The sequence below is a fragment of the Cardiocondyla obscurior genome, linkage group LG16 (assembly GCF_019399895.1).
Source record: "Cardiocondyla obscurior isolate alpha-2009 linkage group LG16, Cobs3.1, whole genome shotgun sequence".
Taxonomy (NCBI): domain Eukaryota; kingdom Metazoa; phylum Arthropoda; class Insecta; order Hymenoptera; family Formicidae; genus Cardiocondyla; species Cardiocondyla obscurior.
The window spans coordinates 1,399,260-1,424,828 of NC_091879.1; the positions used below are offsets into that span (position 1 = coordinate 1,399,260).

The 25,569-nt window shown below is 40.8% G+C and overlaps 5 protein-coding genes and 1 long non-coding RNA gene across 7 annotated transcripts; 3 read left to right on the top strand and 3 right to left on the bottom strand.

Moving 5' to 3' along the window:
• Positions 1-923: 923 nt before the first annotated feature.
• On the top strand, positions 924-3,065 carry Unc50 (Unc50 RNA binding protein). 2 transcript variants are annotated; one of them, XM_070667814.1, is made up of 6 exons: positions 924-1,241; positions 1,477-1,628; positions 1,709-1,895; positions 2,055-2,185; positions 2,276-2,377; positions 2,452-3,065. In XM_070667814.1, exons 1-6 carry the CDS (start codon positions 1,150-1,152, stop codon positions 2,586-2,588), a joined length of 801 nt encoding a protein of 266 aa, XP_070523915.1. In that variant the 5' UTR covers positions 924-1,149; the 3' UTR covers positions 2,589-3,065. The 2 variants fall into 2 exon arrangements, with proteins under 2 accessions (XP_070523915.1, XP_070523913.1); XM_070667812.1 differs by having other exon boundaries at positions 2,055-2,377.
• Positions 3,066-3,429: 364 nt separating this feature from the next.
• Chrac-16 (chromatin accessibility complex 16kD protein) lies at positions 3,430-4,738 on the top strand. The gene is made up of 2 exons (XM_070667820.1): positions 3,430-3,715; positions 3,898-4,738. The coding sequence occupies exons 1-2, from the start codon at positions 3,581-3,583 to the stop codon at positions 4,297-4,299; spliced, it is 537 nt and encodes a 178-aa protein (XP_070523921.1). The 5' UTR covers positions 3,430-3,580; the 3' UTR covers positions 4,300-4,738.
• Positions 4,739-4,771: 33 nt separating this feature from the next.
• Positions 4,772-5,732, bottom strand: LOC139109026 (transmembrane protein 199). The gene is made up of 2 exons (XM_070667815.1): positions 5,161-5,732; positions 4,772-5,075 (listed from the first exon to the last, which is right to left on the bottom strand). The coding sequence occupies exons 1-2, from the start codon at positions 5,585-5,587 to the stop codon at positions 4,831-4,833; spliced, it is 672 nt and encodes a 223-aa protein (XP_070523916.1). The 5' UTR covers positions 5,588-5,732; the 3' UTR covers positions 4,772-4,830.
• On the bottom strand, positions 5,660-6,716 carry Muted (biogenesis of lysosome-related organelles complex 1 subunit 5). The gene is made up of 4 exons (XM_070667821.1): positions 6,615-6,716; positions 6,409-6,491; positions 5,916-6,104; positions 5,660-5,827 (listed from the first exon to the last, which is right to left on the bottom strand). Exons 1-4 carry the CDS (start codon positions 6,631-6,633, stop codon positions 5,660-5,662), a joined length of 459 nt encoding a protein of 152 aa, XP_070523922.1. The 5' UTR covers positions 6,634-6,716.
• Positions 6,717-7,892: 1,176 nt separating this feature from the next.
• Positions 7,893-10,547, top strand: LOC139109032 (uncharacterized). Its single transcript, XM_070667822.1, has 4 exons — positions 7,893-7,948; positions 8,372-8,516; positions 9,319-9,390; positions 9,744-10,547. The coding sequence occupies exons 1-4, from the start codon at positions 7,893-7,895 to the stop codon at positions 9,876-9,878; spliced, it is 408 nt and encodes a 135-aa protein (XP_070523923.1). The 3' UTR covers positions 9,879-10,547.
• On the bottom strand, positions 8,571-22,477 carry LOC139109035 (uncharacterized). The gene is made up of 3 exons (XR_011546774.1): positions 22,374-22,477; positions 8,895-9,184; positions 8,571-8,775 (listed from the first exon to the last, which is right to left on the bottom strand). It is a non-coding gene; the product is annotated as an uncharacterized lncRNA (long non-coding RNA).
• Positions 22,478-25,569: the final 3,092 nt, after the last annotated feature.

Sequence of the window (25,569 nt, forward strand, 5' to 3'; positions counted from 1 at the left end):
GTATTTTCATGTAGGAATAATATGTGCGTAAGCTAACGTACATACATCGCGTTCTCTGTAGGCCTAATCTCCAGAGCTAATTCACATCAAGTTCTATGAAGCGTATATGCAAAGAAATTAATCGATCGTGTATTTTCTAATGGCATCACAGCTTTAGACAAGATTTAGCTTGGTATCACTATGTTCTGTATTCTGAAGATGTAGTGTTTGTCTTTTTTTTTATGGCTAAGAAGTTTTCGGAAAGCCGTCACTTTTCGAGAGGTGGTGATTAAATAAGAACTACCGATTCCTGTCGGGATTTAAATTTGGATTCCTGACTTACAGAAATAGCTTATGTCTCAATGCGCTTATCGATTGTATATCTAATAACTTTAATCGTAGTATAGTCTCTTAGATATTAGACACGATCGTGTGATTTCTTTGCGCGTACGGTTACGCCATCATTGACGAAAATATCAATTTAATTTAAGATTCAACAATATTTTTTTCTTTTTTGATAATCGAGAGAGCTGTTTTTTACGATGTATTATAAAAATGTACAGTAAAGTAAGATTAAATCACTTTGTAAAAAAAAGAAAAAAAAAAAAAAGACATGAGTTAAATGATGGAACGGAAACCGAATATGTTGATGTTGTTCAAGAAGAAATAAAATTGCAGAGTGAGGAAACAAGGTATATTCTATGCGTTATAAAAGGATTAGAGTATGTGCGCGCACAATTTATTGTGTAACAGTAAGTTAAAGAAATATGATAAATAAATTGGAAAAATTATCTGATTATACCTACCAGCTAATGATTGTAAGTGAATTGACGCTGACCGTTTTTAACTGATATTATCGCGCCTGTAATGCAATATTAATTTCCTAGCTTATAATTATCTGGAGTCTTGGTCGTGATAATCTAGCGAGTGTAACACAATACTTATTTCTTGTAAGATAAAGTATATTTTCTTATCGTTTCTGTCTTGTCAAGTACGTCGGTTCCTATTTCCCGCGGTTTCGTCATGTACGAGAGGGCGGTAAGAGCACAAGGCAGGCGTTTTCGCACTTGTCATAATACACGAAGCTAACCCAAAAACTCGTTCCCGAAAGGAGATTATCAACGAGATGCTTATTTGCTGGAAGTAATCACGTAATTAAAAAGCTCGAACATGAAGTATTCCACTTCGCCGTCGACGAGTCGTTGCCACTCGCCCGTTCCGACAGAATTCTCGTCTTCGCTGCCGATGCCGATCGTTTACAGGTAACGTCGTATTTGCGTTATATATTTTTTTTTGTTGCAATTTAAGCATTTTTCTATTTTTTAAATTAATAATTATACCGACGTAATTAATTCCCGTTCTGTCCATTTAACTGGACACTTCGCGAGATACATATTTCTTTTGTTTTCGAAATAAATTTTACTGTTTACGTTTCATCACTCTGTTATACGCTGACTGCTTTAAAGTTTGATAGAAAAAAACATTGTTGAATTGCAGGCATAACTGCATGGGGGCGGCAACAAAATGCTACAAATATCTAAGAAAACTACTGAAGTTTGAGCAAATGGATTTTGAATTCGCCATTTGGCAAATAATTTTTCTCCTGGTGGCACCGCAAAAAGTATATAGGAATTTCCAAAACAGAAAGCGTATGTCACAATGGATCAATTAATGTATTAAGTATTATTTTATGCTCTATTGTTTTACATTTGTGTGCCTATCTTTACAGAGACAAAGTCACAATTTGCAAGAGACGACCCGGCATTTCTAGTACTGGTGACATGCTGCTTCTGTATATTTACCATGAGTTTTGCACTAGTATTGAGTTTAACATTCTTCCAATTTATAAAGTTATTATTTTATATGGTATTTGTCGATTACATAGCCATTGGATTGTTAATAGCAACATTATTTTGGCAAGTATTTTAATTATCTTTATGCTATGCCAGTTTTTCTTTTTCTTTCTATATTACTGTTTCTCTTAAAATAAAAAAAAAACTTTAATCAATTTGAAACTTATTAATTTAATCAATTCAACTTAAATCTACAATTTTTAACTTTATGTTTGTTTTTAGGTTTATAAGCAATCGATATTTCAGGATAGATAAAACCCAAGATGTTGAATGGGGCTACGCGTTTGATATTCATTTGAACGCGGTGTTTCCTCCATTAATACTTCACATTTTACAGTTATTTATATACAACGGTACGCATATATTTCTCTTTGGTAAAAAAATTTACGCTACCCCGCACGCTTGTCAGCAAACATTGTTTAATGTGTTTAATCTTTTTGCAGCTTTGATAAATAACAATACGTTCTCAGCGCGATTTCTCGGGAATACCTTCTGGCTAATAGCTATCAGCTATTACATTTATATTACGTTTCTCGGCTACGCAAGTAAGAATGCAAATAGTCAACGGAATCTACTTTGCTTTACTATCGCGTGTCTCTACTTGTTATTCTTATTTCAGATATCGAAATACTCCATAACACACATTTGATATTGTCAGCTTTGCCAGTATTGTTGCTGATATACGTCGTAATGCTATGCGCAGGTATGAATGTCAGTTATTCCGTTATGGAATTTCTTCATCAAAGGGCTCTGTGAAATATTTTACTATGGTGTTGTGTATAAATTTCGAAATAACAGCTTGTCGTGTAGATCCCTCTACTCTGGAATCGACGAGGCAGGGTTATCTTTTCACTAAACTTTAATCCTTGCTCTCATTTTATGTACTTTCTTATTCTACGATCACGCGATAAATAGGAGAGCAGCGATGAAAAGTTCAAGAGAACTACATTATAGAGATACAACTGTTTACTGTGTAATATCGAATGGAGTATTGTTTGAAAGCTACAGGCTATTTAATGATCTTGCGTATCAAAAATAATCTATTTTTTTTTTCTTTTCTTTTTTTTATCATTTATATTCCTAAGATAAAACTATCGAACACCACGATTTAGTACGATCCGTATAGTAGCTGAAGCGAATTTTTTTATGCGAGAATTTATTGTGATACTGTATATTAGCTCGTCAATAATAAAGAGTGTTGAAGATATCACGAAATAAATTTTAATTTAGAAATCTGCGTTTTTATTTTTATTTTATTTTATTTTTTTGAATTTAGAAACATGCGACCAGCTGAATTAAAAAATCAAATAAAGCAAGCTTCTCATTGTCGATCATAAATTTCGCTGGCAGCGGACGCCCTGCTTCGAACTTCCTTGTTCGTTCTAAACTCCTGTTACTTTTTGAACATTTTAGCCCGATTCTCTTTATTCTAATTCCTTATATCTCAGCTGGTTGCAAGTTCTCTTGTTTGATTTTACCATTTAATTTTACCAACATACAACGGGCTCTCGATTATTGGGAAAATAAAAGCGTGTCTGGTAAAGTGATACGAGTTTCTTTTCTCTCGCAATTTCTTAGTTTGTGCTCTACAACGAAATCAGCACCATCTGTAACGTGAGCAGGCATCATCGAACTAATCGGTACACTTTAAATCGTGGGATCTGTTACGTTTCTTATTTACGCGGCTTTGCTTTGCGATTTTGTTATATAGAAATAAAAGTAGAAGAAAGCGCAAATAAATACGCATAATGAACACACAAGCCCCCTCCGTGAAGATGAAGGAGCTGCGTTTGCCAATCTCGAGGGTGAAGACGATCATGAAAAGCTCGCCTAGCGTCGATACTGTCGGCCAAGACGGCTTGTATTTGGTTACAAAAGCTACGGTAAGGCATACTTGAAGGTTAGAGTTACAGAAAAAAAGAAAAGAAATCCTTTGGATATTAACTGATTAATTTATATTCCGCGACTTTGTTAATAAGTAGCCACTAATGTATTAAATATTTATTTTTTATTTTAGTCTCTGTACTATCATCTTATTAATTTGGTGTTCGATACTCTTTTGTAGGAACTCTTTATACATTACTTAACAGAAGAGGCACATAATCAGAGTAACAAGGGACCTGCTTTGGATTATAAACACCTGGCAGAAGTGGTACAGACTAACGATACACTGGAATTCCTACGTGAGATAATGCCGAGAAAGATAACAGTTCGGCAGTTTAAGGAGATGATGGCAGCCAAAGAGGCATCTAACAGCAGCAGCTCTTCCGAAAGCAGTTCGGATTCCGACAGCGACAGTGATTCTGAGACAGACTCCTGTTCAGACAGCGATGAAACTAAAGGGGATAATGGCAACTCGTCGGGTAGCGAACGAGAGAGTGAAACCAAGGAGAATGGTGGTTGCCATTCAGATACTGATAAAAGTGAGAGCAGTGTGAAAAGTGACAGTGAGAACAGTAAGAGATGAAAATTTCACAGGTTTTTAATGGACAGACTCCAATTATTTAATGAACATAAATTTATAACGTGTTTTAGAAATTTTTGAATTTGTAAGAATTTAGCTGGTCAAAATTACGTATTTATATTGCTTAACAGAGTCTAAATTAATCGCCAGTCATTAATAATGGCTTGAAATTCAGAAAAGATGAGAATTTATCTGAAGTGAGAGTTTGTCTAAGCTAAAAAGATATTTTTATATATTTGTAACTGATGAAAAACAAAAGTACATTTAGGTGTCAAGATTTTTTTACATGTATTTCCTGTATCATTTGCATTTTTTGTATATATCTTACAGGATTTACAGTTAATGCATTCAGTTATGTTAATCAAGTCTTACACTAGTTGTATTTATTTATAATCATTTAAAATTATTTTTTATTCTTGATATTAATAAATTAATACCACAATATTCCGTTTTATTTGGTCTTTAAAAATATATATTATGTAGCAATCTTATTGTAATAAATTTTCTTTATTTTTTATATAGTACAAGGTTAACTTAATCTCGATGCAACTTATTCGATTTGGCTGTGACATCAAAACCATTCTCGTTTAATTTTATAGCTAGAAAGTATATCTCAGCTAGCGCTATAATTAGTGCACAAATTATACCTAAGAGTAATCTAAATCCAAAGTCTAGGTTTCCTATTATCAGTTCTACTCCAATGAATCCAAAAGCGAAACCAGCTATTACAGAAAATATAAACTGTGCGACGGCGATCAATTGTTTATTTATCTGCTTCACTGTAAAATAAAATATTAAATAGTCACGATCATTTTTTTTGTAGGCATGCTTAAAAAGTAGATTGAGAAAATTCTGCTTATTTACTTTGATACGCGATCGTGTCATCCGGCAAATATTTCCGCACAGAATCGATGCTCTTTGTCATTGTCCGGTACTCCCTAGCGTTTTGCTGCGCCGTTAGTTTCTGTATTCTAGCCTCTAACTCTGGATTTCGCGGCGTCTCTTTCGGCGTTGGTAATATCACATCGGAATCATCGAAAAGTTCGTGTAGATAAATCTTTTCCGTCGCGGTTTTCCTATACTCTTTCAGGTATTTATTTAACCACTTGAGATCGTATATTTTTAATGTAGCGTTTACTGTCTTTTCTTTTTTAGATCTCTTCGATTTGCGCAAAGACGCGATGCCGTCTGGCGCGCCATCCACGTTTTTTACATTGTGCAAAATAAAATCTATCAGTTTTTTAGATGGCTTTATCGTTACGGTGGGATCTGTAATCGATTCTAGTGGCATATTTAAATAAATGCAATACGTCGCTCGCTCTGCCACTTTATATCTCAAGGAAAAAGTTTAAAAAATTATTTCTTATAACGTAATATGCAATTTTTTTTCTAAATCAATGTAGAATTCTTTTATCTCGGTTTCTTTCTCTTGAAACGTCTGATCAACTTTTTGACATTTGTCACTCATATCATTTATAAACTTTTCCCATTCTCTTTTTCTAAGTAATCTGTTCTCGCTCAAGGTATTCTCCTACAGACATATAAAAAATATGTGAACAAGCTTACTCTTTCTTATGCTACTGGGAAAAAAAGAGAGATATAAAAATAAGTAAACGTACGGTATCAAAATCTTCTTCCTTTTGCAAAACGCGGTTGCACATACTCAGTGCAACATCCACGTTTGCTTTAAGACTGGGCAAGTGGCAATCGCCAAGTTGCTCAGTACGATCTAACTGGTTCTCCTTTAACTCGGTCGTATACTCGAGTATTTTGAACAACCGTTCCGCTTCTCTATCAGATCTTTTATCCTAAACGAGACAAAAATCAAACCTATGAATCACGTAAAACTCCGTGCAATTACATTATTCAATATCAATATTCAATACTTTAAATACTCAATTATATAAATTAAAGCAAATATAGCTTCTATCAATATCTTTGTTTACAATGGAGTTTTGTGTACGAGCTTCATGATTCGTAGGCTATGTCAATGTATCTATATCCGCATTTCTAATGGAATACATCTAATGAAATTTCCGATTTATCAACGTGACAATGACACATATCGACATGGAGATAACGTGGCGGTGAAAATACCGAGTTTGTGCCCACCTGAAACTCTCGCAGAAGGAACGTAACCTCACCCTGAACGAACGGACGATGGTTGAACAGTCTATTCCAGATCTCGCCCGTGTCTACGAAAATGAAACAAAAAAACGCGTGCGACTTATTGACAGAGTGGCAATGCTTACCGTATATAAGAATTAAATATATGGTTCGCCGAGCATACGTTTACGGCGATAACGTGAATGCCGCACCTTTGATGACGGACGCCATGTTATACGTCGCGAAATTGGCTGAGACAACGCGACATCATGTGATCGACTATACTCTACTACTGAATATCAGAGGCACCGACTTTGCGGCGGTGCGTTTCGATAACAAGTCGGGCGCTTTGATACGAGCGGCACCAGCTACGTGTCGCCACCGTTACAAACGTGGCCTAGTAGCACGAATCGCTGATAAGTTAGACGATTAATATAAAGAGGAGTTCAGTAGTACGTCAGCGACTAATCAGACAGATTTTTCTTTAATAGAATAAAATAAATGATTAATATTGCGATAGTTTTAACTGTTTATTTCCTATTGGTTTTATCGGTTTTCGTTGGAAATCCCACAGCATTTATTATTAAAGGGTGTATTTCGAGTAAGCTTAATTGGAATTGAGTTTCGGAGCTAATTAGTTAATTAATTAATGTACATAACTATGTTTAAAACAGTATGTGTACAATATTTCGAGCATTTCATACGCAGCATATTTTTCTATTTCTAAACGCTGCTAAATATAGCAAAGTATAAAATAAATATATTCAGAACGCGGTTACGTGTATTAAGATTCCGAAGCCCGAGTATCATATTTTACGTTCGCCTGCCGTTTTATTTATTTGTTTATGTCACTGTTATTTCGTCCGTATGCCGTGGAGACCAATTTGCTCGGGAAAAATTCTTCAAGTGGCAGTTAAAGTTCCGAAGTCTCGGGCGATCAAAGATCGCGGAACATTTCCCGGGGAATGAGCGTCGAAAGGTGCAAACAAGTAAAGCTATTTCGAGCAAACGTGACGCGAAGAAAAAGAAACGGGCCAATCGTTGAAATACGAAAACGTCTCGTTGCGTGCGCTCGTTTAATGATGGTCTCCGCTTTAATGGCCAGAATTCTGCGTTCATTTTTGCCTCTTTTTTTTTTTTCCCCCCCTATCGAGACCATTAACGTTGCACCAAACGACACGAACGTACCCACGCGTTCGACGATAGTATTCTAGGATTACATCGCGACGGTGATAATCTCTGTGGGTACGCCGCGATTGGATACCGAGGCAAAACTCGAACCACCGCGAAGAGGACACCCGCGACCAACAATGGTATCGCGTGATTAAGCGCGCATTCCGACACTTATACGCCGACAAAATGGGAGCTGAGGGGAAAGCGGGATGATTATACGAGGCTACATATGTTGCCTACCGCCTCGATCGCTCGTGATAATTAAGGACAGGATTCACTCGTGACAAGATCGACCGTGAGGTGCAAATTGGACTGCGATGGAGATTGCGGCGAAACGACTCATTCTGCTGATGGCAATTTTGCCTCTCGCGAGGTCGTAAGATGTCATTATTGTTTGAGTGCTTTTGTATTGTACATATGAGAATTGTTAATTTCTTTAGTTGATTATTATTATTAATATATATATATTTTTTTAATTTATTAGAATTATAATTAGAATATTATTATTGACTTGTTAATTATTAATTTTGAAAATGGGAAACATATACGTATCTTTTAATTTTATTTAATTGTTCTTGGTAATGTGTGGATGAAATAAAATGATAATCTCTCATGTTACGAAATTATTAATCTAACGTAAAAAAAAGCAATGTCTTTCTCTTGCAAATGACTAATTAATTCGTGGGGGGAGGAAGTTCAGTAAGTTCCTTTGTAGTGTGTAATTTTATTCTCACAATTAATCGCGCAATTATTGCAATATTGCTCTTAATAAAAAAAAAAAAATGTACTTTGTCAGGCAAGAGGAAGTTGTGGAAGGTGCATGCAGTTGTGCAGCCTTCCCCGTTGGAGGAACGAAACCGATAATAGAACAAACGCTACAATATTCCGTGAATTGCAAACGAGACGCCGCTGAAAACTGCCAGCAATTATGTGTCATTTTAGTGAGTACACTTTTGTATCATTTCCTTATTATTTTCTTATTACATTTGCATCTTCATTAATTACGAAAGACGTGTTATTTTCAAATCGGTGGTAACGTAGTGCACGACTTTCAAGCGCGTCGAAGCAGGTAATCAAAGAGGATAAAAAAGTACTAAAGCGCTATTTTTTAAAAGATTCCAATTTCAAACTACGAAAAAAAAGTCATGCGACTTACCAATCTGCATGAGCATCAGCGGAGTTGTTGATTTCTGCCGGTGACTGTAACATAAAAAAGAAAATATTAATTTAGACATGCCAGTAAGTTAACAAGATTAATAAAAAAAAAAAAATATAAATTTTTTTTTTCTTTTTAATTTATTTTAAAAATTAATCCTCACCTATGAGTTGCTCCGCCGATGCAGGATACCCGTCCCGGGCCTGCTCCTCCTCTCAGATGGGACGTGACGAGCCATCCTTCCGCGCACAAGTCACTCGCGAACGCGCCCGGATGAATTACTGTCGCGAAAATTACTTAACACTTACGCGCGTTATTTTTCGGCACTCCCGTAAAAAATTATGCGCAAAAAAGAGGCCCGGTAACTGGCGGCATACGCGAAACGACCGACGAACCGGCTAGCGGTTCGTATAATTAATAATATCGACGGTAACGACACTTTTGTTCGTCGATCTGTAACAAAAAAAAATATATGATTTAATAAACGGCAACAATAGAATTGGTTATCAGTTAATTTAAGCCTCACACCAATTTTTTACAGATAAGATACAACGAAATAATAATCAAGACTGATGTGTTTCTCTTAGGCAAAAATTTTTCGACATAGAGCGCCAGTGCTGATTTGCGAGAAACTAGATACCCACGTCGAGAATCTAAAGGTGAGCGGTATAACACATTTTTTTTCTTACGCTTTGCAATACATTTAGTATTTTCGCAGACACGTTTTAAAAACGTAAAATAAAAAAAATAAAAAAGACAAAGAAATGTTCTCCAAATTCTCATCTTAATATGCAAAGGGTATTTTCGCGAAAGAAGTGGGCCGTTAAATAAATGCGATTGAAGTCACGTGTATAATACGAGCGAAAGTAACGAAAACGTAATTATTTCACGCAGATAAAACGCGATTCCGTCGCTCTGGCTGTTTCGCTCGTTCGACGTTTTTTAAATGGCAATTTCTCGCGGTAATGGAACAGGCACGTTTTGTTATCTAATCCTTTTGTTTTTCACGCAGCTGGCTATATACACGAAGTCGTGTGATACGGATCTTTGGATGCACACCGGTTTGGCGGAGTACATCGAGCCCATTTGCTGCCGTGGAGAGAAAATAGTTACTTGTGACGAGGCGACGTCGATAATAGAGAATTAACGAGCTCATATTAGATTCATTATTCCCCGCTTACATCTACCGCTCACGATATAATTAATAAAATATAACGTGCGATGTAATCAACGGCACCGCTGCGTGCGGATGCCACGTGCTATCACATTGTACGCGTTCGAGCTTCTTGACCTTCGCAATCGGCGATTTTCCGGCCGATTTATGGAATAATCGTAATTGTAAGGATATTATGTACGAACAATAAAAGTGCACGAGTAACAATGGCAGGTTGGAATTTATGTGGAATTCAAAGAACGCCGTTTCGGAAGCACCGCCCGATGCATTTATATGCATTTATATATATATACTATATATATATCCTTTGTTCTCTTTACAAAGCTCGGATGCCGGATGCTGAGACTGCCAAGAAGTCTATCTGCCATTGAAGTCTCTATACAAATGCTAAAACTCGAGCTTAAAATACAATAATATCGGCGATGCAGCTTCAAAATGTCTGGCTCCTCGCGAAACGAAAAATCCACCTGCCAAGAAATTTATTTGCACTTCGCGCGAAGTTTATCCTTCGTGTGAGTTATCGCGAATGCAAGCTTAAATTATAAACGAGTATAAACCGCGAATAAAGAACGGCGGCTCGCCGTAGCGACATTTATTTTTAATAAGTAATATAATAATTTAATTATTTTTTATAATTGTTAACAAGGGAAATTGAAAGGTTTTTGAAATTGAAGATTTCAAAATAATTATTTAAAAATGTTCAGAAAAAACTTGCGTTCTAGCGCCGTTCCCTCGCACGTTCTTTTTATTTAACCCTGTTTTAGTTGTTCACCTTTCAAATTGCCAATTCAATTCTGTTCTCCGTGCTCTCTTTTATCCGCCACTCTTTCATCTATTACAAAAGCAAACCGAACAAAACAATCTCTAATAGACATCGTAATAGAAGCGCTTAACAGACGTTTTAATTCGACTCAATAATTCTTTTTTCTTAACATCTGTATTGGATTCCGTCTTATATAAAATTTTAATTAGGTTTTCCTACTTCGCGACAGGAATTTATAAATATACGTATGATAAAACATTCTGCGAAAAGCTTTTCCTTTACCGCGGCATTGAGAAAAATATAGGAAGCACGCGTCCGATAGAAACGCGTCCGTTCTCTTCATGATATTATAAGCTCCGATTATCGGAGGAGATTTAATCCCACTTGTGCTCTCACCTATCTAAAAGTCATAGTTCGCTCTAAAACGCGGGCACGCTCGAAAGCATTATACGGTATTTGTTCCCGACCGAATCTTCTTTCGCAGGGTATAAATGCCGCAGCCGATTGTACGAGGTGTATCATCAAACGTGGAAATCGTGCGTACCCGATTTTCAATAAAACGCCTAGCGGACTCTGCCCGTTTTTTTTCCATCACGATAGAAGTTTCAACGAATTTCTCGGGCTGATAAAAAAAACAAAAAAAAAAAAGAAGAAGAAGAAGAAAATAAAATACGCTTTAGAATTAGGGATAGCATTAACGATCGCAAGCTTACGCTACCAAAGTCTCAGGCGGCATTGGGCAGAGATGTAATCAGAATTTTCCCTCGCTTTTCAGTCAATTTTGTTCCGACCCAACGGAGATTTAATCGCAGGCTTAAGCGCGGAAATATCGAACTCGCGCGTAAGCCCCAATAAGCGATAGTCTTCGAGGAAAGTTTCCGCCAGGGCGGAATCGATTCCGAAATTATCGCTCGAGCGTAACTCGAATTTCTCGCGTACCACCCTGTATGCGTCGAGCCGATTCTCGGCAATTGCGGTGTAAACGCGGCCGAGAGAACCTCCCCCCCGTTGCAAAACCCTGGCTTGAGATACTCTCCATTTTGACGACGGCGTTCTCGGAGTCGTCTCTCAGAAGCCGCCACCATTGAACGGTTTGTTATCCCTTTCCCGTTCCCCGCCCGACTTCCCGAGGACCTAACCGGAGTCCTTCTGCGAGATTCAACGGGGCTGGAGCCTCTCCACGTAGAGCTTACCACGGGGCCCATTGTACCACGGGGGTTTTGTCGTCCTTACCTCGCTCGGTTTTAATGACCGCGCCCGTCTTGGAAGGTGATTCCGCGCCGATGATCGATACGCTCGGCTCTTGTCTCGTCGCGCAATCAATTAACTCGATCAATGGTGGGACATTAAAAAAAGATTCCCCGCAAAATAAAGACGGTCCTCTTACGACGCAATCGCATCGCCGAACAAAAAAGACTCGAATAACGAACCCGAAGTCTCTCCTGATTAATTTTCTAATTAATTACAAAAATTTCTATCGAATTCTTTTTTTTTTTTACGCGTTTCTCGTTTAAATACGTTTAATTTAATCTATTTGTAAGTTAAGCTAAATCGGGCTGCACTCGACAACTTTAAATCCCACGTTTGTAGGAAAATTGTTTATCGCGACGGCACACAATTTCGCGGAGTGCTCCACCCGTTAATTTAGTGGTAATTCAGAATTCATTCGGCAATATCTTCCTTTGCGCTCGCATCGCCCACATATCGTTACATCGGTCGCGGTAACGACAATATTAAACGAAACGGAAATTGAGGTAACTAATTGCGGGTTTCCGGCTTTAGTCTCATCGCCACAAGATATTACGAGAAGTGCGCCCACGCGCAAACACACGCGCGTCGATATCAACCCCCGGCCGCCCTCCCCGTGGCTCGATTAAAGGCCTTGTTACCTTTCCACGTCCCGTCACGTGCCACGCGTCGAACGTTGTAAAGGGTCTGATGCCTCCGCTGTTACCATCGCCATGACGATGGCACGTGAGTCAATCATCGGCGAATATCCACGCAGGCCTGGCCGGCGTCCACGAATCGCCCGAATATGGGGAACAGTCGAGGGACGCATCGATGGAACGTTAATCTTTTGACAAACGGGCGAATTGCTCCACTGAGAGCGAGCTTTCCGTAAAGACGTAAAAAAGAGAGAGAGAGAGAGAGAGAGAGAGAGAAAAAAAAAAAAAATTAGTTTCCACAGCGCAAAATGGATTATTTACAGTCCTCGACCAATTCAGATGTTACGAATTGCAAATTTTTCCACCGACTACATTAACGATGCCGTTGTTTAGAGCCGCGTGACGTGTCGGGCCATTAATACCGAGTCACTGGCAGAGCCGAGCATAATGAATGCTCTCGTACGGGGAGGAAAAAAAGTGATCGAAATAAAACGAAGCGGTGGGCCGAAGCTAAAAGGGGAGCTAAAACGAGGAGAGGGATTAAGTTTTTGTTCATAAAAAGATTACCGGAGGAGAATCTATAATCAGATAAATTCGCTTAATGAATTATCGGCAGGGGATGATCTGGGCTGGCAGCCACGGAAGCAATAACCGAAAATGACTGATTAGTGAATAGTTGATCGTCTAATATAACACGTGAATGTCAGAACGTTGAATATTCCATTCATTTCATAATGCGAGTTTGCAATAATTTACATTAATATTAAAAAGAAAATTGAATGGTCTTTATTAAAAGTTATAAATTTATCCTTGAGCGCGTATAAATCAGAAGAATTATATATTCCACTAAATTATTCTCATAAAAATGTAAAAAAAAAAAATTTTAATTATTTAACTGAATCTAATTTAAGTTACAAATTTCTATAGACAAGTTAAACAATTATTCATGAAAATTTTCGGTCTACCTCTTTTTTTTTTCATTTAATCCCCAAAAATACGTGGAATTTTAAACTTGAAAAATTTAAATTAATACGAAAAAGAACCTAAAATTGTAGACAACAACGAATTTACAATTTCTAATATATTATAATACTTAAATAAAAAAAAATAAAAAAAAAACTATATTTTATTATAAAAATCGTACTCGTGAAACGTATTACTTAGCATTTAAAAAATTAAATGACCAATATACCAGAACAAACAAATACTCTTCACGTACAAAACATAAATTAAAAAACGTGCATAAGTTTGCCCAGGAGTACAATGTTAATTCGCTAAAGACACTATCGTCGTAATATGTTTTATATATTTTAACTAAGAGATTCGAAAAATTATTTTATCATGCAAATGATTATACAGTCGAAATATTAAAGGAACGTGCAAACGTGAGACGCCGCGCGCGCGAGCCACGTACGCCGCCGAGAGCCGTAAGTCCGCGGTTGTCGTAGGTTGCAAAGTGGTCAGCTGACTGTGGAGGGCAATGCCCTCGCACCGTGCGCGCGCGAGACACGCATACGGCCCGCTGCTCGGTCGCTGGCGGAGGCACGACGGTAGGAATAACGCAGAGAGTAGGTCAGCGCGATAGCTGACCTACTTCAACTGCTGCGTGGCCGGCTGTTCGCGAATCGGGCATCATGCCCGTAAGGAACGACGCAAACACCGCGCCCGCAAGTCCCGACAAAAGCAGCGATAACGCGATAGACAATCGTACACGACCTGGTTGCGGAATTTCCCTGACCCGTAGTTCGTTGTTGAAAATTATTAAATGTAAAACTGTTTTCTTTTACATAAAAGAAACGAAAGTATATGACCGCTCGCAAAGCGCGCTCTTTGTAACGTCGAGTAAAATTAAAAAAGAGCTTGTAATGTGTCATAACAAAAAAGAAAAAAGAAATAAAAAAGGAGCGACGGTCGCAAGTTACTCGTAACGAATAGCTTGTTGCGCTTGCTGTAACGTTGTAATTGGGATTAAAATATCAGTGTTTTTTCAAATATTTCCGTGTTGTTAAAAGTTTTAGTTTGAAATTATATCCCAATCTATCTACGTGCATGGTACGTAAATACGATTATTGGCTTTAATCCGTGGTTTCCGCGGAAGTTTGGCGCTCGGTCTATGTAATTTTGGTTCATCTGGACCAGTTCGAACGTATAGGCAAGCGCTTAGCGCATATACATCTTCCACGGATAAGGGTATGTTTATGCACGTGTGTTTACCTATTAGCGACACGTCGGACTCGACGGTACGACGTCCGACAAGCTTTGTGATTGTTCTCACCTAGCAGTTCGCACCTTTGCATATCCATCATCTATGCCAAGCCCGCTTAGCTGCTTTTCTAACGCCGGTGCTCGTTATCGCCCGTTATTTTCGTGCGTTCCAAATAAACGGCCCGGTTGTTTTCACTTCCGTGAAACTCGCTACCCTCCGTAAAAGTCGTAATTTTGATATTTTCGAATGAGCGCGGAAATTTCAGAAACTCCGAGAGATACAAAACCGAAATTGATTCAGCAAGTAATAAAATTATTATACGCAATAAAAAAAAAAAAAAAAAAAAAAATAAATTGAAACGATACAAATTTAATATTACTGTAAACAAGTATGAACCATTATTTCGTAAGCGCGTGCATTACAAAGTGCACCCTCGGGAGTGAGAAGCGCGTCGCGGTTTGGGCAGGATGAGCGGGATTTCCGGGCAGCATCCTGATCAATACCACGACGCTAATCGAGCGCGGGAGAAGTAGCGAGATAGATAAGTCGACGAACAGACGGACAGATAACGCAAAGGGGAGATAAAGAGGAGAACATCGGTTGCGGAGGACGCGAGTAATAGTTTGGCAGAGCCTGTGAGGCTGATAGGCATGTCTGCGGGGTAGCCCCGGCTTCAAGAGCGGAGATTACTGCTGCGCTGTACCGCGCGGCCCTTCACGGCTCGCCCGGCGTTCGCAGCGAATTTCGGTAACAGCGGAAAACACGTGTCCGCGAGGCTGGAAGCGTTCTAAAATCCCGGGGAAACACGCTGACGAGCACGATTCCCGAAATTCCCGAGGGAGAGAAAGAGAAAGAGAGAGAGAGAGATAGAGAAAGAGAGGGAACCCTTACGAGGGGCAGCAATCTCCATGATTACTCCCAATTTTGGAATAAGATCCCGAGATTCCTCCCTGGCGTAGCATAGTCTTGGGACCCGCTGCTTTCAGAGTCGCGAAATGCGCGCGTGTATGAGCGACGCGGGGGTGTAAGTAGCTAAAGACAGACTCCGCGCTCAGACCCCGTCGGGGCTCGAGTCGGATGCTCGATCGCGGGCACGAAACTTCGCGCGCCTGCTCCGCTTATTAACTTATTGCATCCTCCAAGTTGCCGCTAAACTGATATTAATTATCGTCCCCGTCCCGGCGCATCGCCCTTGCCGATCTACTTCGGCGGGGTTCCGCGCCGACTTTCCGCCGACCCACTTTCGACTTTCCGCCGGCACTTCTTACTCGCGTTCGCCCGCACGTCGACTCCTACTTCCTTTTTTCCCCATTTTTTTTTTTGTTTTTTTTCTCCTATCCCCGGCGCAAACCGATCGCGCGACAACGTTATTTCGATTCGCGCGCAGTTTGTCAAAGAGACAAATTTTTCAAGCTCCGCTCTTTTTCCTCGTTTTGTCGCGCGAGAGAAACGCATTGTTTCAGTTTTTGACCAGCGAATTCTCTAATCTCGCATTCTTTCCTACGCGGAGATTAATTCCGGGGAGAGGTTTTGTTCTGTTCACCTTGATGATGCGTATCGAAATTAAAACGAAACGACAGCGCGATCGATAGACCGGCACAAACGTGTAACATTTATTCGAATTACTATTGGAATACGAGGTACGGTAAAAACCCTATCGCGGGGACGTGATTTATTCGCTGGCGAAATTGTTTTTTTTTTTTTTTTTTTTGCGCCCGTGTCCGCACAATAACCGAACGCCGATCTCGCCCGGTCCGGTTCCTAACTCTTCGCGCGGATTCCATTGTTTAATCGCAAAGTTCTTCGCGCACGGTTCACGTACGCGTGGCACCCAGTTAGGCACTTTATCAAGATGCATAATTCATTACCGTGCCCCGAGATCTCTCCCCGCTGGAGCGGGGGAGAAATAAATAAATACATAATGCATCAGTTTTTCGTGCCGAGTCGCGGTATCTCGAGTACGGGTGCGTTAAGGGCGCGCCGTATTTTCCAGCTTATCTCCCGGGTATACTTAACGGACGAGGATCGTGTTTGCTGCGGAGGACGGTGCCCGGGGAGCGGCACGTGGAAAGACAGAAAGAGAGAGTATCCCGGACCCGTAAGTCGTTGCCGAAAATGTTTTCTCGTTCCGTGCCGGCTGTTTGTCCGAGTATTTGCGCGTCGGCTATTGACACTCGCTCGCAATCGCTCGGGCACCTCCTTCTACCTCGCTTACGGGGCCACGTAGAAACCCGGCGCTTGTGTCTAGCGCGGCGCCGCGAAGTTAAATGGAAAAGCAAATTTATTGACTCTCGTAAGAGGCTATTGTGTGCGGGAAAAATTTAAAGGAGCCGCGCTACCGGAAAATCGGCGAGATACCTTCGCGCGCTTCCCTTCCGCGGGAGGATTTCCCGGATTAAACGGCGGACTTTGCGCCGAGAGGTATTAGCATTTGTCGGATCTAACGCGGTAGTTTCCCCGACCCAGCTTCAACACTTGACGGTGGCTGCGGGCTACAGCCGTGGTCGTCAACGACACGCGGCGTTTCGAAAAACTGTTACAAGTTCTGGCGCGGAATGCCAAAGATCGCGACGGCGAAGGGAATGCTGCGATAACCGGTGGTTCGAAAGAGGTTGAAAAGGTATTGAACTGATCGCAATAACACATGCTGGTAACGCGAGTTTTTTTTTTTTTTTTGGACACTTTAGGAAGTATTTAAAAAAATCATGGGTGAATAGACGGACGACGTTTTGAAATTTATGACAGGAAAAGAGAGATAAAAAGAAAAAAAAAAAAAAAAAAAAAAAAAATTAGATTACAAAGTAAATATTTAAAGCAAACGAATTAAGGCGAAACAAGGAGTTTTCCTGTAATCTAACTTGGCGTCGTAAGATCAAATCATGTTCAATAATGATATTTATTTTTGGCGACTATCCGTTTGGCTAGCTAACAAGTTTCGTTCGGAAATAAAAGAACTCGCGCGAATTCAATTTATCCGCCCAACAAGGACCTTCCGTTAAATTCGCCGCAAATATCAATTGAATTTTAATTCGAGCCTCGTTTATTGAATAATAAAAGCCGGGCAAGTTCCGATAAATGTTAATCTTTCGTGATTTACCTTTCGAAAGGTCGACCCCCGGGCAGATGAAGAAGTGCATTATTAAAAATAACCGGGGGAGTAAAGCAACGAAGGGGTTTTCCTTATCGCTTCGTAATTTTACGGGAAAGATCAAGCGGCGGTCTACGCTCCGCTGGGTCCTACAATCTCGCGTACGAACTTTCCCCGTAATGTGACCCTGATTGGCTGCCGGGAACACTCGCGATAGCGGGCAGAGCAAACGTCATATCCGATTTTCACGGTGCGATTGACTCGGTAGTCGGCGACGGGCCTGGCGAAAATGGTGGTAAAGTCAACACGTCGATAAAATCCTACCTCGTCATCGACAACGGCAGCCGCCAGGCCACCCGCGGCACCGTCATGACTATTAAAATATTAGCGTACGCGCACCCATGCTTCCCCGCCTCGCGTCCCGATACGCCAGAAGCGCGACACGTCGGGCAAATAAGCGGGATTGCAATTAGAAAAGTAGAGACTTCCCGGGACCGATGGATGTAAATTTATTCATGGAGTTGGTCGAACCGATCTGATCGATATTTTCGCGAGAATCCCGCGGCCGCTTCCGATTCAAATTTCGGAGAGTGCTATTTCAAAAACGTACGTCGGAGGTAATTTATTTCTCAATTAAAATAATCGGGGCTTGTAAGGAGTAAAATACGAAATGTAGATAAACGTTAATCGTTTCGCTAAACGTCATTTTTTTTTTTTTTTATTAATAACTCAACATGCTTTTCTTTTAATTCAATTAAAGAAAATATTAAAAAATTAAGATTTAATTAATTGAAAAAAAAACAACAAAATTTTAATTATTCTAATTTCTGTCGTATTTCAATATGTAGACTTTATTGCAAGCGCAATCTGTGCTCCGAAATAATCCCACCTCGATCCCGATGTATGAACCTTCTCTCTCACATCGCATATCTTAAACGTCCAGCCCCGGGTTTCACATTCACTCGAGGATACATCCAGTTCGGTCGCTCGTTCGTTAACGCGGGCCCGGGAGCTCGGGGGTATTGTCGAAATTAAAAAGAGGGTAGGGACAACGACGTCGAAGATATCGCCGGGTTTAATTTAAACGAGAGAACGATCCACCGTTATCCTGCTCGTCCGTCGACGGCGGTAATGGCCGAACCCGTTGTCGACTCGTACTACTTGCCGCATCACGGATGCGGCACGTTTCAGCGAGCAGTTGCTGCGATCTCGCTTTTATTTCACGTCGTAGTCGTCGTAGACTTAAGGAGAAATAATCATTGTCCCTTTCTTTCGCACGTTCGCGCTCGCTGATACGTTAAAAAAAAAAAGAAAAGAAAAAAAAGAGAACCGAGATTCGAGGTCTTTAGTTCGAACAAGTCGAGTCGACTTACCGCAACGCGATTTTTTTTCCTTTTTTCTTTCTCGTCTCTCCTCTTCATTTAAGTGTCAAACAATTGACCGCGACTGATTATATTGGACTTTAAAACCTATTTTAACATCCGCGCGGTCTACGCGGGGCCACGATTTTCCTCCGCGAGAAGTTTTGACGCGCATTTTCCTCGCCGCGATATGTATTAATTCACGAGCGGAAAAATGAGAGGCAACACGCGACGTAATTTTATTACGGCAAAAATATCGCGGAGAGTAAGGGAGACGAATGTCCATAATGTTACGCACACAGCGCGGCAGAAACTAGGTTCAGACCGCTCTTTGAAACACTGTTATGTTATCATTACCATTCTGATTTTTTTTTTCCCCACGCAGAACCTCAGAAAGCGTTAGTATAATTGTTCGCGGCATAAATTCCCTTAAATACACACAACGCCCGCAAACTAACAGTGCCGCGTGCATTTTTATATCGCGCTACCACATTAATGAAATTAATCGCTAATCAAAGAAGAGATAGCTTTGCAACGGGAGCGCGAGTTGTTCGGCCCTCGGCGAGTACTTTGTTCGGCGTAATAATGAATGAAAAACAAGCGGATTTATCGCGGTGGGCGTGCGTAATAACGGAAATGAAGCGAACGGTCCCGCGAGTATTATCTGACAAAACTTTAGCTTTCATTAGCGGGTAAATCGAGAATGCGCGCGAAGGGCGTTTTGATTTCCGCGAGCTACACGCCTATCCGTGTAACTGGCAAATATTTAACCGCCGACCGTAATTTTTAAGCTAAACGTAACAATAATTCCTGCCCGCGCCGCCGAGTGTTCATTAACGTTGGAGGTAATATGCGCCGCGCACGTCGGCGCCGTGTATCTCGTGCAGTTAATTGGTACCGTGCGCGATATCCGCGCGCATTTGATAAAATTCTGACAGCCGGGATAAGCGGTCCGCCCGGCAAATAAACGCGCCGGCAGAGATTTGGATCGCCTCTCTTTCTATTTCTCTCGGCAGAACGTCGCGTTCGCTGCCAGTTAAAACTGTAAATTTAATTATTTAATGTCCGCGCGTAACTATATTTAAATATAAAATTCTATATGCCCGTGTGTACATAAAAATACATATATATCTTAGCCCTCGACTCGTCAGATTGCACCTAGAAGTACCTTATTAAACAGATCCTCCCTCTCCAGGAAAAATTAGCGCGCTCTCGTTGCGACTCCCCTGCGAGTCCATCCCCCTCCCGTCTCCCCTTCCGGGCTAATGCTCGCGTTCCCGTTTTTTAAAACTGCCTTAATGGCACTCGGGCGCAGTTGATAATCTCCCTCCTACTTTAATTAATCCACTTGTGCGAAATGCAGGCAAGGAGTGCATTTCGACGAGGGATCGGCAAGCGAGATTTTCGAAGCGCGCGCGTAACAAGCTTATCGTATTTTCATACTTTCCATACTCTTACTGCAATTTCGATAAGCGATCGGGTTACCCCGCGTTTACATTGCCGCGTTTGCGATGCCGCCACCTAATCATTATAAATTCCGCGTTGAATAATTCCGCTGGCGGCGACGGCACGGCGAAAAGAGCGCAGCGAAAAAGTTTATCCTATCCGCGTTGATTCGCCTCTTCAGAGCGAAAGGAGCCGAGGAAAATATGCATGAGACGATGCCTTTCTAATTAACATTCGGTAAAGCTTGTAATTCTAGTCCGGTACGAAACGAACAAGCGTAAAATATGAAATTGCCGCTTATAAATATTCACGGTGGAGCAATGCATTACGAAGCGTTCCGATGATGGAGAACGCAATTTCGGTATTGATCGATACCGATATGCTTTGTATTCATCGAATATCATTAGTAAATACGTCGTGTTTGACTGGTCCAGCTCGCGAGCGCGTGACACATAAATATTTAACATGCGACAAATAGTCTGGCGCAACAAAATTATGCCGGCCGAGTGCGCGCGGCGCGCTTAACTTAATTTCTTATTTACACTTTTTAGTCGCACCCACCCTCAGAAAATCATTACGCGTCGGCGAGAGACGGCCGGACGGATAGTCGCCCCGTTGAATTTTACCTGCATGTATTCGCGATCATTATCGGACTGCAAAAGTGGGGATTAAAATGAAGAAATAATTGGCAGTTAATGTAGTCACAAAGTCAAAAGAGAAAGGATCGCGCGAGGGGCGAGTACGTAGTTAAACGGCGAAGCCCTTTGATCATTCTCGTTGTGTTGCGCGACACGAAAATAATTATTTTCACGAGTCACGCGCTTTCGCCCGCGTCGATTAGTCACATTTATAATCGCGAAACTTATGAAACGCGGCCGACCGGCAAAAAGGAATGTTCGGGCTGAGAGGGTTGAGTTAACAATCGATCTCCTTAGAGAGGCAAGACTGACAGCCCGTCATTCCGCTAAGTACGGGCTAACAACTTCGGAGTATAGTTCTCCGCCGAGAATTCGTGACGTCTCTAAAGCGAGGAGAATTAATAATGCCATAAGCAGAATGGTAGAAATTGGGATGATATTGCATTTCGACGGCTGCGCTTTCTTTTTACCGAAAAAGTTCAGCTTAGCAAGATCGCTGCGCGCCGCGAGTACACCAATTATCTCGTAACAAACTAGAAAACGATAATTCTCTCTCTCGCTTTTTTTTTTTAATTTTTTTTTCTTTTTTTTTTAATAACAACGCGGCTCCGTTTTTTCGAAATCGATACATCACAACAGTCTTGATTAATTCCAGAGTATAAAACAAGTTCAGAAATTTTTCAAATATTTCAAATATTTTGCATTGCTTTAAATTCTGCAGCATTATGAATTGTAAATTTTTGCGGACAATATTGAATAAATCAATAACGAATAAAAGCTTTATTTCGCAGTAATCAGTACTCCAGTCATTACGTATCTATTTTGTATCGTTTAATGAGTAATCTGCCGTTTAGTTAATATTAATAAAAAGTGATGACAAGTATCGCTTATTTTTTTTTAATACTAGAATAAACCATGCGCACGTTTCGCGTACGTTATTTTTTTAAAAGACTTAATTTGTGCGCGTTATTTTAATTTGACACATTAATTATAATGGGGACAATAATTATATTGGTTGACGACGTGTTGCCAATTTAAGAGACCAAATACCAAATTATAAAAAAAAGTCATTCGACTTACCAGTCTGCATGAGCATCAGCGGAGTTGATGAAATCTGCCGGTGACTGTAACAAAAAAAGAAAAATATTAATTTAGACATGCCAGTAAGTTAACGAGATTAATAAAAAAAAGAGATAACTTTTGTTTTCTTTTTAATTTATTTTAAAAATTAATCCTCACCTATAAGTTGCTCCGCCGATGCAGGATGCCCCCCGGGCCTGCTCCTCCTCTCAGATGGGACGTGACGAGCCATCCTTCCGCGCACAAGTAACTCGCGAACGCGTCCGGGTGAAGTTAAAATCCCGAAAATTATTTAACAAATGTTTCGACACTCCCGTATTAAAAAGAATCGTAAAAAAACGCCCGGTAACTATCGGCAGCCCCGAACGACCGACGAACCGGCTGCAGTTCGTATAATTTCGAATCGGCGTGCGGCACTGAGCGATGCGACGCAGCGGAGTTTCTCTTGACCTGAAACAAAAAAATAAAACAATTATTTAGTAGATATACAATTTAATTAAATGAAAAAATTAAAAAACGTTATTAAAAATCCAAAGAAAAAATTGATATATACCCATGGGTTGCTCCGCCGGGGCAGGATACCCTTCCTGGGCCTCCTCCTCCTCTCAGGATGTCCGCGGGATGTCGGGTTGGTCTTCCTCGAGTGGTAGAATATTATCTGAAACAAAAAGATTCAAGTTAATATGCTGTTCTATTCAATGTATTACTCAACGCGTAATGTTTATGTCTTACCGCGCGCGTGTTTTGGCGCGGGTGACCCGACGCGAATTCCAGCGCTAGCAGAGCTAGCTCGCACCGTCCCTCCCCTGCTCCCCGCGCTCCCCGCGCCTACACCCGTAGACTCCCGAACCTACGCAATGCGAAACGAGCCGGCTGATCGCCGCTGGCGAGCCCCCGTCCCCTTTCCCCGTGCTCCTTGAGATTGCCGCGCCGAAATAGAGTAGATGGGACGTGTCGAGTCGTCCTTCCGCGCACCGAACACTCGCGGGACAGTCCACGCACTCCCGATAAGTCCTCGATCTCGACACAAAAGACTAGCCACGACGTAAAACAAAGTCGAAACGAGCCGCGGTATAATATGTTCCCCGCGCACTTTATCGTCCTTAAGTTCCTCAAATATCACTTGCTCGAAACGGGAGGAGACTCTGAGCCGCGACGGAGAATACGCGAAATTGCGGAGCGATTGGCGACACGTGCTAGCGCCCGTATTTCCGCAACTAGGTGTTCTGTGCAAGGCACTGCGGTTCGTAGGGCTCTAGGGCGAGGCGAGACATAGGTACGCGAAGATAAGCCGCGAGAGAATACACGCAGATGCCTCGATATCCGTCTCGAAAACCGGAAACCGCTCTCCACGTGGCAGAGTATCTTTTCGACTGTGGAACGGGTCGCGTAGATCGTTCGCGATCAGGCGATCGATAAAGCGCTGTGATTGGTCGGCGCGCTATGGTACCCCTTCATCCCCCCGGACCGTCGCCGAGCGCCAAATACGATCGCTGGTGGTTGCGGGTGGGGGCGCGGGAAAATCGCGAAGACTGTCTTTGTCAGGAAATATTAATTAAATATTAAATTTTTGATTTGATAGCTGACTCACGTTAGAAATTCGAGGTTCAAAAAATAAGCGAATGATAAAAACTAAGTCTTTTTGCAATCACTCTTTACGCTATCAGTTAATCCTAACTATCAATTTTTATTATATTTATTTCTATCATAAAGTTAATATATTTACGATATTATTAATTATTTAATCAAAGAATATATATATTTCCGAGGAAAGCTTTTTAAACGTTAATCCTACTTTTTCTAATACCTATACGGAATAATTCATCAAAAATTAATTGATATTCACATATCAAATGGCACGTTTCGGATATATTAAAAATAGATATTCCATTATAAGATTAATACAAACCGCATAATTAATTCACGTTAGAAAACGCGATTAGACCGCTCTGCGATGCGATCTTTGATCCGCTTTTTAAGAATCGGTTTTCGTGCGTTTAAACAGAAATAAACTTTGCGCGTGTAAATGCATGTTACGTGAGAGGTATTTTACTTAAGTACTTGAGCGTACAAAGAGCAAACTTGGAAAGACACGTGTCCGTGCTCCGGGCGCTTCATACCGTCCCGGACATCTCGGCTCTCGATCGCCGGTTCTATCAGCGATGGTCGAGAGCGCGGTCTACGCCATACGGCGGTTTCAATGAACGAATTAAACTCTCATTGTAGTGATGCGGTCACCACGACGGACATCATTCGTTCTCTCCCCGCGCTCCTCGTCACCCCGGCGTCCTCTTATCGTCTTGATCTCCGCGCGCTCCACGAGCTCTATCTTTCTTCCCGTCGTTTCCGGTACGCGGCTCCCTTCCCACCCGTCGTTTCCGTCATTGCTCGCACATCTCTTTGCGCGGTCCAATGTTTTCCCGCGCTTTTGACCTCGCCGCATTTTGCAGGCAGCGAAACGTGAAATTGCCATTTGATAGTTACAATTATCGGGAAATTTCTTATTGCCCTTAACTTACGTAATTGAACATCGATTAGGAGTCGGAGATTAATCCGCCGCGTTTGCATGAAAAAGAAGAGGAGTCGAGAAAGAGAAATATTTACGCGCCCGAGTCGAGGCATGCAAATGCAAATAGTACATCTACCGAAAATAAAAGAGCTTTTCTGTCGTTATATGGCTTAGGGATGAAGACGCCATAATTCAAAATGTAAAATGCCTCTTCTTAAATTTAAATCATCGTTTTCAATCACGATAATGTCAGCTCTCGTACGTTTCCACTTTTCCGAACAGCGTGCGTAACGAGGCGTAAGACATTAAGACGTCGGTCAATCAAAAGCCCCTATCTTGCTCGGCAGGAATTCTCAATTCGGCCATTGTGCCTCTACGAGAGTAGTTTGGGGTGCGAGATATTTGGCACAATCAATATGATGGTAAGTAACAACCTCGAAAGGCTTTCATTCAAATAAAAAAAAAAAATAAAATAAAATAAAACTAAAAATTGGCGAAGTTTTTATTTCCGCACGCGATCTTCTTATTTTTATATTTTTATCTTCTTTTTATCTTTATCTTTTAAATAAAAATTAATTTAAACGTGCAAAACTAAAATTGTGTAAAAGAAGAAGAAAAAAAAAATGTTCGCTATAAATATTTTGAGCTAACGTTTTATAATTTGTTGGTTTATTCGCGAGAAAATCA